General features: G+C 36.9%; 1 protein-coding gene across 8 annotated transcripts in view; it reads left to right on the top strand.

Annotated features, from left to right (window-relative positions):
• Positions 1-12,748, top strand: part of CDC42BPA (CDC42 binding protein kinase alpha) — a 311,999-nt gene that overhangs the window by 277,107 nt on the left and 22,144 nt on the right. For all 8 annotated transcript variants that reach the window (XM_087424444.1, XM_087424440.1, XM_087424442.1 and 5 more), the window contains 7 exons: positions 238-377; positions 1,870-1,951; positions 3,784-3,997; positions 5,117-5,179; positions 6,870-7,463; positions 9,186-9,283; positions 12,149-12,233. In XM_087424444.1, coding sequence (XP_087280570.1) covers positions 238-377; positions 1,870-1,951; positions 3,784-3,997; positions 5,117-5,179; positions 6,870-7,463; positions 9,186-9,283; positions 12,149-12,233 — 1,276 coding nt within the window. The remainder of the gene's footprint in view (positions 1-237; positions 378-1,869; positions 1,952-3,783; positions 3,998-5,116; positions 5,180-6,869; positions 7,464-9,185; positions 9,284-12,148; positions 12,234-12,748) is intronic.

Genomic DNA, 12,748 nt, shown 5'->3' with positions numbered 1-12,748 from the left:
TTCAGAATAAAAAGTCATTCAATATTTGAAGAATGTGTTCTCACACATTTTCTCATGTTATTACTGATATATGTGTTCCATCTGCTACTTTACCCACCACAGTGGCAGAGTTATAAGACTGTACATTATCTTTAGGTTTTGACTGTGCAATTACATATGTAATTAAGGGGACTCTGATTGACATTTTGGTTTGACTTGGTTTTGTTTGTTTGTCTGTCTATCTAAAACAACATTTAGATTCCTAAGCCAGCTGGAGTGAAGAAAGGATGGCAAAGAGCATTGGCTGTAGTTTGTGACTTCAAGCTCTTTCTGTACGACATTGCTGAAGGAAAAGCATCTCAGCCCAGTGTTGTAGTCAGTCAAGTGATTGACATGAGGTAAGCTTTCAAAGGTGAAGATATTTGTATCTTTGCAACATAGGAATAAAAGAGTGTCTGATTTTTCTTCCAATTATATTGCCATATTTTTATTTAAATCTAATGTCATGTTAGTTTTCTAATTTACTAATATTGCTATAGTAACATAATTAAAAATAGGAAGTAAGGTGTAGTTATGACAGATTGATGTGTGTATGTTGAGTGTGTTGGGCTAGGGGTCACAGAAAAGAAGCTGATATTTGAATCCAAAAGACCAATTTAAAGTTGCCAGAGTAGTGGAGACCTAACGTGTTTATATCATCACCTGAAGGCTTAGAGTATAATTGCAGCGTGAGGAAAGGAAATAAATATCGCAAAATCACGAGCCAGCCCTGATGGCCTAGTGGTTCAAGTTCCGCATGCTCCACTTCAGCAGCCTGGGTTCGGTTCCTGGGCGCAGAACCACTCATCTGTCAGTAGCCATGCTGTGGCTGCGGTTCACATAGGAGAACTAGAAGAACTTACAACTATACACAAATAGGTACTGGAGCTTTGAGTGGAGGAAGGAAGAAAAATGGAGGAAGCTTGGCAACAGATGTTAGCTTAGGGTAAATCTTCCCTTGCAAAGAAAAAAGCAACTCAAAATCAGACAAGTTCTTGGAATGTATAATGAACTGGTAAACATTTTAGTAAATACATCTCTTGAATGTTTCTGGTCTCATTTTCTTCCCCTGTGCCTTGGAGTGCTCTCTGTTACCTCTTCTTGTAACTCCAGTCATTCTCCTTGAGTGATCTTTTTTACTCCTCTAGCTTCAGCAATTGCCTCTGCACTGATGACTCCCAAACATGTATCTCCAGTCCAGATCTTTCTCCAGCCTGCAAAACTAGGATTTCCAGCTATGGCTCACCCTGGCATTCCATTCCAGCATCTCAGACACATTATCTTCCCCACAGATATGGACTATGAAGGGTTAGGTGCAAGGAAAATCCGACAGAGCCTGCTAAGGGACTAAGTACAGAAAGATAGGGAGAAGAATCAAAGACTAAGGTGTCGGGTCTTCAAGACCGAGAAAATGGTGGTACCAATAACCAAATTAAGGAAATCACAAAGAATGCATCATGGTGGAGGAAATCTGTGCTAGGTGTTGAAGGAGCAGTAAAATGTCAGATGAGTGGTGTGGAGGGCACTTGAGATGTATTATGGGAAGCAGGAGGGTCCAGTCTGCTGGAGACTCGGAGACCCTCCAGGGTTGAACAAGTATACTTACCGGCCCTCTGACTTTGGGTAAGCCAGCAATTATTTCTAGCTTTTGTGTAATGTGCAACTGTTAAGTTACTCTTGATAAATTACTTAGGGCACTGTGAATTACAATGGGGGAGGAAATCAAATTTTTTTAAAAATTCAATTAGAATATTTTGTACAATTAAGTTTTGAGGATTGCTTCATATGTGTTATTTAGATACACACACATACCCACATACACTGACTTATAATGTTTCACTTTTTCTTCAGGGATGAAGAATTTTCTGTGAGTTCAGTGTTGGCTTCTGATGTTATTCATGCAAGTCGAAAAGATATACCTTGTATATTTAGAGTAAGTATGCGTGCTATAATTTGATCACTGAATTATTTATCTTCGATGAGTGTGTTTTTCCTCTCTATATAGGTCATAAACTTACTAGGAATAGGACCAAATCTTATATTCCTTTATATATTCCATATCATTAAATACTTGAATGTATAGACAGTTAGTGCTAAGTAAATATTTAATTAGTGAAAAGACTTATAGAAAGCATGACTGTATGGTTTCTAAAATAGGTTTCCTCTGGGATAATATTTTTGAGTCACAATTCAATTTTCAAATAAATACTACCACATGGAAAATTGCCTGTGTGAGGTTTCTCTCGTTTTAAAAAAAGACACATTTTTTTAAAAATCTCACATGAAAAATTAATGTATGTTTCAGTTCTATTGCTTTGTAATAACTACTCCAAAACTCAGTGGCTTAAATGGACAGTGATTTGTTATTTCTCACCATTCTGTGGGTCAGCTGCACAGTTCTTATGGTGTTGGCTTGGGTCACTCACGTGGTTGCATTCAGCTCATTTGGGCTGGAATATCCCAAACGGCCTACTCTCCCATCTGGGGCCTTGGTGCTGGTTGTCTGCTGGGTGATCTCGGTTCTCTCTGTGAGCTCTCTCCCTGTGGTCTCTAATCCTCCAGTAGTCTGGCTGAGCTCTCTGTGGCTGGCTTCCAAGAGAGCAAACGAAGCTGCCAGGCCTTTTAAGGACGAAGCCCAAAGCAGGCTAATTTACCCTTCTGCATTCTGTTGGTGAAAGAAGTTTCGAGGTCAGTCTGGATTGAAGAGGAAGAACAATAGACTCCACTTCTTGATAAGAAGAGTGGCATTCCACGGGAGGAGGTGTTGGTGGCCGTCTTTGGAGACTGTCTGCCACACTGCAAGCTTGAAGTGGTGAATTAAGACAATAGAGCTTAAAAAAAACCAAAAAGGACTACTGCCCATATGCCCATATGCTTAATATTTGTCTATGAATCTCTTTTCTAAGGAAGGTCAAAGACTATACTTAGTCTCTCAGTTCCTGGACCAACGACTATTTATGTTCTCCCCAGCCACCAAGGGAGCCTACAGAGGCCCACTTATCTACAACTGATTCACATAGTGGGATTTTATCGTCACTGCTACTTAAATTACCTTTAATAAGGGATCCATGTATATAAAATTTAAATCTGTTCTGATTGTAAGTGCTGTTTGTAAAATGATAAACCTTCATTTAAATACTAACTCAAGTGATCTGATCTTCTCAAAGAAAATGTGAGTTATTGTTATGAAGTAACAGAGAATGTAAGTATTTCTGAGCATTTCTGACTTTTTAAAACAAGTTGAAAATCAGTATGGTGTAGTAACAAGCATGGACATGGGATCCCAGTCTAGTCATGTGCCCTTGGAGCAATTTATTTCTCTGCATCATAGTTTTTTCGTACATAAAATCAGGATGTAATGACAATACTTATCTCATGAAGATGTTGAGAGGGGTAAATGAGTTAATACTTGTAAAGTGCCTTGATCAGTGCCCATTGCTCTGTAATTACTCAATAAATGTCAGTTGCTGCTGTTATATGAGCATGTTTAATGCACTTTTTTAGTGATAGTATTGTGGTACTTTATAGCAAAGAAAATAGAAATGATACTCATATTTAGAATGGTATGTGCTACCTTTGCTTTGTCATGAATTCTAATGCTAAAACTAGTTATTCTTCTGATTAGGACTAGCTGAACTCTGTTAAAGGTGTCATTTAATGAAGGCTCTTTTTATTGGATAGTGCTAAGCAAACTAGTATAAGCATAAAACTGGCTTAAATGGTGTCTGTTTTCTAATATCATGAATATTGATTAAATTGTTCTAGGTCACAGCTTCCCAGCTCTCAGCATCTAACACATGTTCGATCCTGATGCTGGCAGATAGTGAGAATGAGAAGAGTAAGTGGGTGGGAGTGCTGAGTGAATTGCACAAGATTTTGAAGAAAAACAAATTCAGAGACCGCTCAGTCTATGTTCCCAAAGAGGCTTACGACAGCACTCTGCCCCTCATTAAAACAACCCAGGCAGCTGCAATCATAGGTATGCATTTATAACATTTATCATGTTATCCTAATTGTTTACTAATCTACCTGTGAGCAAGGACTGCTTTCATCTAGGAATCCCCAGCGTCCAACAGTGTGTGTTATATCACAGACACTCAGTAAATGTTTATGGAATGAATGAGACCATATCAGAGCTTTGTTTTCCAGTAATCAAGTACACTTTTCAAATGCATTTTCTTCTGAAAAAGCAACAGTGCTCAAGATTAACCTGTTCGCAGATCTGTTTTCTGTATGTGTGACTTAGAACAAGTTGTTTAATTTCTTAAACCATAAGTTTCCTATGTAAAGTGTAGATACTAATCACCCTGCAAAGGTTATTGGGAAGTTTAAATAGGATGGAATATGTAACACAGAGTGCCCTGCATATAAAATGCCCTCAGTAAATGGCACCTTCTGTGGGGCCGGCCCGGTGGCACAGTGGTTAAGTTCGGCACGCTCCACTTCAGCAGCCCAGGTCCGCAGGTTCAGATCCCAGGCACAGACCTACACCACTCATCAAGCCATACTGTGGCAGTGACCCACATATGAAATGGAGGAAAGATTGGCACAGATGTTAGCAGTCTTCCTCAAGCAAAAAGAGGAAGATTGACAGCATATGTTAGCTTAGGGCCGATCCCCCTCACAAAAAAAAAAAAAAAGACAGCTTCTGTGTCTGGAGGTTTAAATTTTCACCATATTATTATGTACATATTGAACTCTTTTGTTACTTTCTAGTAAATAATGAAAAGTTTAATGAGTAGGGTTCAAATGCCCTTCACAATTTTTCCTTCCCAAAACAAGAAATGGACCTGGACCCCCAGGATACGAACAAACTTAGGTTTTTAAATTTTTTTTCACTTTTTATTGAATAAATGCCTTTACTTTTTTTTCGGTGTTGGTATAGATTATTTTCTAGTGATTGTTCTATTAAAAGAGACATGAGATAATATTTACCACTGTAATCTGAAAGGAAATTTAATAGTGTAAATTGTTATTGCTATTTTTAAAGTATTTTATTTCAGTATTTTGCACCAAATTTCTTTATTATCTGTTTTATTGTATTAGTTTAACATAGTTTTTACCTAATACAAATGCCTTATATTTATGTCTTATACAGATCATGAGAGGATAGCTTTGGGAAATGAAGAAGGGTTATTTGTCGTACATGTCACTAAAGATGGTAAGAGAAAACTTCGTTATTGTGGAGTAACTTTTAACTATATGTTGTTAGAAAATTCCAGATTCTAATTCCTAAAAAGAGCAAGGTATGCTCTTATTTATTCTATAATTGAAATTTTCCAGACCTAATTTGATGTGTTTATAAGTCAAAAGATAATTTTCTAATTTCTGTAATCCTCTTGAGTTCTGAAACTTCTAAGTGTGTTTTGTCTTTCTCGTGTCATTTTATTTAACAATTCTGCTATTTGAACTCAGATTGCATTTCTAAATACGGTACATGAAAGAAAATACAACTTGATTTTTCCATTGTTCTAAGTGTACTAGAAGAGGTAACAGTCATTAAAATGTGTTTGTTGTTGTTCCCCACAGTTTAATACAACAGATTTTTTTCTAGGGAGAAATTAAATACAGTCATGCACCACATAATGACGTTTCGGTCAACTGCAGACCCCATATATGACTGTGGTCCCATAGGATTAGTACCACGTAACCTAGGTGTGTAGTGGGCTATACCATCTGGGTCTGTGTAAGTACTGTAGGGGAGGAAGAAATTTTCCTCTACCCTGTAGGTTCTTCTGTCTGGTCAAAGAATTAAATAGACGTTGAGATAGATTAACAGGAGAAAAACAAACAAAAGTTTAACAACATGTATACATGAAAGAAACCCAGGAAAACTGAGTAACTCACCAAAATGGCCAAAGCCCTCACCTTAAACACCATCCTCAGCTAAAGACAGAAGACGACGTTGGGGGTGGGGAGAGTCATGGACTTAAAAAGGGAAGGAAGGAAATTCACAGGTAGGTGAAAAGGAGCAAATGTTTGGGAAACAGGTGTGTGTTTGGCCACAGAGAAACAGAAGAACACAGAGGGGAGCCCAGCAAACAGGCTTTTCGAGGTTCCTCCCTGTCTACCACCTAGTTGTATGTTATGCTAAGGTGATAGCTCGCTTCCTGAGACAGGTTTTTTTAATCTGAATTTTTTTAGGCAGTTAAGGGGGAGGTAACAAGAAAAACTTTCTGGGTCTTTTGCTTCTTAAAAGTAATCAGCCTAAAATAATCCTCATGTTAAAGAGACACATTTTGGGGTGGCAAATTTTCTTCCCCTTCAGTGCACTATGTGATGTTCACACAACAACAAAATGGCCTAACAACGCATTTCTCAGAACGTGTACCCAGCATTAAGCAGTGCATGACTGTACTGGGCGAAATAAAAAGGAACCAATTTAATTTAGCATTCTTGAATAGTGTTCTAAGTTCTGTCTTTCTATCAAGTTAGATCATGGGAAAACAATGCATTAAAACTACGTTAGTTTGTTACCCTTTAGTGAAATATGAGTAACTCACTTTTTTAAAATAGGAACTCCATGGTAAAGTTCTTTAGAAGTTAGTGCCAGTAAAAAAGGTTTTTCTTGAAGATCTGACATGCTCTGTCACACAGGAACTCTTTGCCTTGGCTGTGAGAAATCTCAGTGCTGAATTTAATACCTTTCTAGGGTAGGTTAAATTATCTTATAATAAGTGTACTTATCTTCCTCTTTCTGCTTATAATTTCTGGTCTCTTATTCTTCTGTGTGTGTATCTGTGTCTTTATTATAAGTTGATTTATATCCTTTTGAGTATAATTGGGATATATGATTAATAAGTAAACAAAACATTATTTTGCATTTGATTTATTATTATGTCTTTGCATAGAAATTATTAGAGTTGGTGACAATAAGAAGATTCATCAGATTGAACTCATTCCAAATGATCAGCTTGTAGCTGTGATCTCAGGACGAAATCGTCACGTACGACTTTTTCCTATGTCAGCTTTGGACGGGCGAGAGACTGATTTTTATAAGCTGGCAGAAACTAAAGGGTGTCAAACCATAACTTCTGGAAAAGTGCGCCATGGAGCTCTTACGTGCCTGTGTGTGGCTATGAAAAGGCAGGTCCTCTGTTATGAACTATTTCAGAGCAAGACCCGTCACAGAAAATTTAAGGACATTCAAGTCCCATATAATGTCCAGTGGATGGCAATCTTCAGTGAACAACTCTGTGTGGGATTCCAGTCAGGATTTCTAAGATACCCCTTGAATGGAGAAGGAAGTCCATACAGTATGCTCCATTCAAATGACCATACACTATCATTTATTGCACATCAACCCATGGATGCCATCTGTGCAGTTGAGATCTCCAGTAAAGAATACCTGCTGTGTTTTAACAGCATTGGGATATACACTGACTGCCAGGGCCGAAGATCTAGACAACAGGAGTTGATGTGGCCAGCAAATCCTTCCTCTTGTTGTAAGATTCTCTTACTTTTGGCTCTTATCTTTCAGTCTCTTTCTTTTTCCTTCTACTTCATTTCCTATATGTATTCATTGTTATTAACAAGTTATTATTTTAAGTCATCCTTAAGTTTTTTCCTAAGTATTAATTATGTTGTTATGTAAAGTAACCATATGTAGTTAGACCTAAGCCAACAGGGTCAACATTAACATGCACATAATTAAAACTAATCTTTCTATGGAATATTTTATTTAGATGGATTTTTAACCCATGTTGTTGTATTTTGAAATAACTCTAAATAGTTATCTTCATGGTCCCCAAAAATATAGTGCTTGTGAGCATTAATAGCTCATAAGACTTATTCTGGAGAAGTAGTTACTAAGTGAATTATTTAATCAGTTATGTAAAGGTATAATGTAGCATCTAAAAGAAGTTTTATTCAGTTTTACCTTTTTATCTAGATAGGTAGATATGTAAAATTTCCTATTGTACTCTTTCAAGAAATATTAGGACATTAATAAATTACCCAATACTTATTATGTGCCATTTCACTGTACGAGATATAACGATGAGCAGAATGGACAGTCTCACCCTCACAGAGCATAGAGGGCAGTAGGATGGGTTCGTGACCAAACCAGAAGTTGCAGTAGAATATGTGCTGTGATCGCGGAAGTACAGAGTTCCGTATGCACGTAGGAGGGGTATCTAACCCAGAATGTTTTGATTTTAGTGAAAGATACTTGAGCATGTTTAAATGCTGAAAGGAAATAGCCACTAGGGGGCTAGGGAAAGGTTGACTATCTGGTAAATACGGGAAATAGAATAAGTTCCCCAAGAAGGGTGGAGACAGTGGAATTCAGAACCTGGGGAAGGATTTGGGGCAGGAGGAGTGCCTCTTCTGCTGTGACAAGATCAGAGGAATGATGGGTGTGGGACAGTCGAGTTTAAGGTGCAGTGGAAGAAAGCTTAGGAGAGCCATACATGCTTATTCCAGAAAAATTTTAAAAATCTACTTAAAAAGAACAAAAGAGAAATGCTTCTAATCCTACCCACCCAGACTTGACTATTCTTAATGTTTTGTTTCTTCTGAAATATATACTCTTATCTGTGGCATCATATTTAGAATGAATGCTGTTTTGTAACCTAGTCATATTAATTCCAAGTATTACTTCTAATGTGGAGTAAGAATTGGAATATCTGGCTTTTATGAATAGCTCTGCCAAAAATCTAATTCATAACCTTAGTTTAAGTAAATCATTTAATCTCTCTTTGCTTGTGTCACCATTTATCGATGTTCATCCTCTCAGTAAGTATATATTGAGCATCTCCCCTGCTCATGTAACTGTGCCAGGTCCCTTATCATACATTCACAACTGTGACTAGAACTCTTACCTAAAGATTTCTCCACTTTGTAAGTTTGTTTCACTGTTAGTAGCTTAACTTTAGGAATCGAGTACTTGAAAATGTAATGAAGTTCCTTTATAGGACTAGTATTGGGCAAGGGAATATTATATCCCCAGTGTTAACAGAATCCTTCTGTATTATAATGGCTATAAAATCTTTTCATCTATGATGTATGTTCTTTTTACTTCAAAAATGTTTTGATGTGGCTATTATATGAGAACAATGGAATTTGGGTGGGATTCTGCTCTGCAGTTATTTAGCATAGATCTTTCAAACTGTTTTGGGTTTAATAATTAAAGTAACCAGCCGGCTGTTCCCTCTACCTTCTCCCAGGTTACAATGCACCATATCTCTCAGTGTATAGTGAGAATGCGGTCGATATCTTTGATGTGAACTCCATGGAATGGATTCAGACTCTCCCCCTCAAAAAGGTAATTTAACATTAAAAATGTGGGCTAAGTGAACTAATGAGTGAAACACTGATGTGACTATTTAGCTATTTTTCATGAATTCAGCATTTTCTGGCATATATAATTGGTAATTTGGGACTTAGCCAAGAGTAAAAAAGTAGAAACAAAAATCAAGCTGGTGACTTTTACAGGTAGCTCAACGCCATACTATTTTTGTTACAGTTAGTTTCACTATATAGTATGATTATTATAATGAACAACTAGAATGTATCCTAGAACCTAGAATGTCAGTGTTATCTTCCACTTTAGTTTAAGGAGCTCTGAGGGAGTATATTATTCTTTTTTTTTTTTTTTTTTTTTTTTTTTGTGAGGAGGACCAGCCCTGAGCTAACATCCAATGCCAATCCTCCTCTTTTTTACTGAGGAAGACTGGCCCTGGGCTAACATCCATGCCCATCTTCCTCTACTTTATATGGGACACCGCCACAGCATGGCTTAACAAGCGGTGCATCGGTGCGCACCCGGGATCCGAACCGGCGAACCCCAGGCTGCAGCAGCGGAACGTGCGCACTTAACCGCTTGCGCCACCGGGCTGGCCCCTTTTTTTTTTTTTATAATTTTATTTATTTATTTTTTTCCCCCAAAGCCCCAGTAGATAGTTGTATGTCATAGCTGCACATCCTTCTAGTTACTGTACGTGGGACGCGGCCTCAGCATGGCCAGAGAAGTGGTGCGTCAGTGTGCTCCCGGGATCCGAACCTGGGCTGCCAGCAGCGGAGCGTGCGCACTCAACCGCTAAGCCACGGGGCCGGCCCATATTATTCTTAATTATTGCTATTTTTCACATAATGGTATGCAATTTTAAATCCTCTGAGGACAGATTTCACAGGCCAGAAAAGTGATTAAACTTGGAACCAAAACTGTGTGTAAGCATTTTTCATGCTTAAAAAATAAAGGTTTCACATATGCATAATAAAACATAGTATTTTCCTTTAATATTTCCCTTTGATAACATGAAGAGAATTTTTACGAGTATAGAACAGGTATTTTGCAAAAGTGAAGAGTAATAGTTTCATATATATATATATGTAGCGTGTATCACAAGTTGAGGGGCAGAGTTTAGAGGAATAGCTAAAAGAAAGTAGCCAAGATTATATTTAAAAATCTGCCCCAATTTTAAACCACATCAACAATGAGAAAAGCTCTTATAAATACTACCACATTATATAAAGCAACTTAATATGGTCCTCTGGTTTGTAATTTTTGGCTAGTTTCAATTAGTTTTCCATTTTATTTTTATCATGTTAATTTTGAAATATATATGAAAGAATATGTGACCTTTATGAAACATAATAGTAAACCCATCACTTGTGACCCCACCTCCTAACCTAAGAGCCAGACCATTATCAGTATCACTGCATCTACCTGTGTACCTTTCCCTTATCCCATACTCCTGTCTCACCCCAGAGAAGTTCACTATCCTGAATGGTGTGTTTATCATTCCCTTGCTTTTCTTAAAATACAAAAGTTTCTGCATATTAAATATTCCTAAACAATATATTGTTCAGTTTTGCTTGCATTTGAGACTATAATTTTATGTTGTATATCATCTTCTGCCTTGCTTTCTTCATGCATTTACTATGTTTCTAAGATTCATCCATGTTGTTACACATACTGTTTAAAAATTCATTGCCTTGCACTACTATAAAATGTACTGTTGGGTGAATAGATCACAGTTTATTTATCCATTCTCTGATTAGCAGACATTTAAATTATCAACCCAGCTTTTTGCTGTTATGGACATTGCTGCATACATCTTCTGGTGTGTGGGTGCAGTAGTTTCTTTAAGTCACATTCTTAGGAATGGAATTGGTGGTCACAGGGAATGCAAGTGTTCGACTTTACCAGATATGTCAAATTATTTTCCAAAGTAATTGTACCAGTTGACACTCCCACCAGCAGTATGTAAGAGTCCTTACTGACCCACATTCTTTCTAACACTTGCCATTGCCAGAATTCATAGTTGTATAACCGTAATAAATGGTTTTCTATTTGATTGGTCCTCTTTTTCTTATTGACTTATTGAAATTCTTTATATAATGTAGAACTGGGTTAGTAATGGATGTAGTGAATCTTTTCCCTGTTTGTGACCTGTCTATTCATTTTATGGTATATTTTGCTATTTATAACAATAAATTACATTGTCTTGCTAAAAATTTATTGTTATAAATTTTAATGTAGTTAAAAGTGTTATTCTCATCCTTTGGGTTTATTTTTTTCCTCTTGCTTAGGAAACTCTTTCCTGCCTCAAGATCATAAAGATATGACCTTTATTTTCTTTCCAAAGTTTGAAAGTTTTGCCTATTACATTTATATCTTTAATTCATTTGGAATTGATTTTTTGTGTATGGTGTAAGGCAGGGATTCAATTTCATTTGTTCCATATAGAAAACCAGCTGCTCCATCACCGTTTATTGACAGTCCCTCCTTTCTCCAGTGATGTACAATTTCATTTCTGTCATTTATGTACATTTAGTTCCAATAAGATTCATAAAGTAGCTGTGTTGATATCTTAGTATAATCGTTTGGTCACTAATGGCTTTAAAAAGTCAAATTTAAGTTTTAAATGTATTTCTACGTTTTTCCCCCCAGAATATTCTTTCTTTAAAATGTTATTATTATAACTTTGTTCAAATTAGATAATTTTATACCTTTCCAGTCAGAACTAATGTTAATTTTTTGTTGATTTTCTGTGAGGACTGTATTTTGAAGGGGAAGGATAAATTAAAGGTCTTAATAGTATGTGCTTTGTAAACAGGCCAAACGTTTTAGATTTAATTTTTGAAGGTTTTGTTGAAATACTAATTTCATTTTTTATTATTTTAGGTCCGACCCTTAAACAGTGAAGGATCGTTAAATCTTTTAGGGTTGGAGACAATTAGATTAATATATTTTAAAAATAAGATGGCAGGTAAGAAAATACACATTAATCAAATAGCTTCAATGGAAATATCCTCTCTAAGCTGACTGCCTGAAGATAATAAGTGGCAGAGCCCAGATTTACACTCAGCTGTATCTTGCTCCAAAATCTGTGATCTTGGCCACTATAATGCTCTTTCAGTATATTAAGATAAACTACTGGACAAAAAGTCATCCTGTTTGAGCTTGCATAGCTATGCAAGCAAAATATTTGTTTCTGACCTGCCTTGTTATTTTTCTGTGGAGTACTGAGGTAAGTAGAGAAAGTATAGCTGAATGTATCTTCTGTACTTTTAATACTGAAGAACCTAACCAAGATTTGTAGCACTAAAATTATGAAAACTCATCCAGAGTTCCGACTGGGGACTTTGGAATACATCTTCTGCCCATGCACAGGGTTTAGAACACCAAAAGTGCTAATGACAGCATGGGCGGCAGAAGCAGGGAAGAGAGGAAAGTCACAGGAGTGCCCAGAATCAGGAGAAGGGGTGGGCACCCTGGGAGAGG

Source organism: Ceratotherium simum, chromosome 36, assembly GCF_057802395.1.
Source record: "Ceratotherium simum simum isolate JZ-2026a chromosome 36, ASM5780239v1, whole genome shotgun sequence".
Taxonomy (NCBI): Eukaryota; Metazoa; Chordata; class Mammalia; order Perissodactyla; family Rhinocerotidae; genus Ceratotherium; species Ceratotherium simum.
This window is presented reverse-complemented; position numbering and strand designations above follow the sequence as displayed.